The 1,876-nt window shown below is 43.6% G+C and overlaps 2 protein-coding genes across 2 annotated transcripts; both read right to left on the minus strand.

The window, feature by feature from the left end:
* Window positions 1-720: 720 nt before the first annotated feature.
* Window positions 721-921, minus strand: BJ212DRAFT_1291016 (uncharacterized protein; the record flags this gene model as incomplete). The annotated part of the gene is made up of 1 exon (XM_041332099.1): window positions 721-921. A coding segment is annotated over one exon (201 nt), but the record flags the coding sequence as incomplete, so codon positions are not given.
* An 83-nt stretch (window positions 922-1,004) lies between these two features.
* Window positions 1,005-1,420, minus strand: BJ212DRAFT_1291026 (uncharacterized protein; the record flags this gene model as incomplete). Its single annotated transcript, XM_041332100.1, has 2 exons — window positions 1,005-1,192; window positions 1,282-1,420. 2 exons carry the CDS (start codon window positions 1,418-1,420, stop codon window positions 1,005-1,007), a joined length of 327 nt encoding a protein of 108 aa, XP_041185290.1.
* Window positions 1,421-1,876: the final 456 nt, after the last annotated feature.

Here is a 1,876-nt window from a genome sequence, read left to right on the forward strand (position 1 = left end):
TAGGATCGGAGATAAGATGTGGATCTGAGATGAGATAAGGGTCAGATCTGAGATCTGGATATGCGGATATGACAATAATCAGACTTACTCTACTAGAGGAGACTGGTTGTGAGATTCCTTCATGGGCCAGCCTGTTGTTGCACCCTGTAATACAGGGCTGGCCTCCCTGGTTGTGTCCTATACCTCAGCTGGCTGGACAAGCTGTGCAGTATGTAATACTGGGCCAGCTGACCTGGCTTACACCTATACCCCAGCTTGCTGGACAGTGACATGTACCAAACTTGTTTTGTGCATGGTCATAGCTACTTTTAAGCTGGACTGCTTACATGAATGCTACATCAACCACAGCTTGATCATGCCAACATTGTAATAGTTTTGTTGCTTATATTGTGGCCTGATGTGCTGGGCCAGCCATTCCCTAGTTGGCTGGACAGGCTATGCAGTCTGTATGAGGTGGACAACTGGTCATATGGTGCCATATTCCATATGGGCCAGCCTGCTGTTGCAGCCTGTACCTCTGGGCTGGCCAGCATAGGTGGCACCTATACCCCAGTCAGCCAGACAGGCTGTGCAGTCTGTATACAGTGACTAGCCACCCATCCCTCATTGGCCAGCCTGCTGTTGCAGCCTGTAATATAGGGCTGGCTGCACATCATCTGGTATGTTTAGAAGTCAAGTAATTACATTATGAAGCCATCTTCAATATCAACTTGTCATGCTCTATTTTCCCTGAAAACTCTTTATGCCCTCAGCTGCAAACTCAGCCCACATGGAAGCCTGCTTTTCAGCATATGCCCTATGCCCATTCTTAATACTTTCATCTGCCCTTGCTCTCCACTCCAACTCCTGGTTCTGAAACCACTGTACTGTCCAATACATTTCATGCTGTACTAACTTCAACTCTTCACTCCAACAATCATATCATGCTTTGCTTTCAACCAATTCACTCAATAAACTAGGAATGGGGAACATAAGCTCAGTACCTTAATAAAAATAAGATAAGATTAAAACTCACATTCATTTATCCACTTGCTCTTCTGGCTGTCCTCTGCACTGTTGATTCTCCAAAACCAAGCCAGCCTATCAGAACCCTGACCATGCCTATTTTCCTCAGTGACTTCTTTGCTCACTGTAAGGTCCTCAGCCTTTAGGGCTTGATATGATGCTAATGTATCAGAATCAGCCCTAATTGCTGCATTGCTGCCCTTGATCAGCAATATTCTCGAGCATGTTTGTTGATGGCCAGAGCTATTTTTTGAAGTTCCTTTGTCAATCTAATACCCTGACAATGGACCAATTTGTTGGAGTGCAATTTCTCCTGAAATATCACAGATCTGTCACCAAGAGCTTGACAAAGCTTTTCCAAGCTGTCATTTGCTTGACCCTTTTGAAGCTCTAGTTCTTCTTGCTGTAATGCCATGATAACATCATCTATGATGACATCAGATGCCTCCCATGATGGCATCCAAAGTTCTGCAACCCCTGGATGAGAGTCAGCATCATCTCCAAGGTCCAAATTACCATCTTTCTCTATATCGTCAATTCCTGAAAGATTAAGTCCTTCAGCCTCCCCCAGGCACAGTTCAGGGTCATCATGTTGCAATCTCTCTCACCCTTCTAATTCCATACCATTTGTTATAACCATTGTAGTCTCATGGAATTTATGAATCTGAGACAAGAGCTTCTGTCTTTTTTCTTCTATGATGATTCTCTGAGGAGCAGTTGGATTGTCCAACTGTTGTCTTATAGAAGATCTCAGGGTGTCTCTAGTAATATAATTTGAGTCAATCATATTTTGTGAACTTGAATATCTTACTGAGCATTTTCTATATTGATACCCTCTGTAAGAACCTAAATAGCTCTCACTGTAAGTTCA

Source organism: Suillus subaureus (genome assembly GCF_016647635.1).
Source record: "Suillus subaureus strain MN1 chromosome Unknown BJ212scaffold_295, whole genome shotgun sequence".
NCBI classification, from domain to species: Eukaryota; Fungi; Basidiomycota; class Agaricomycetes; order Boletales; family Suillaceae; genus Suillus; species Suillus subaureus.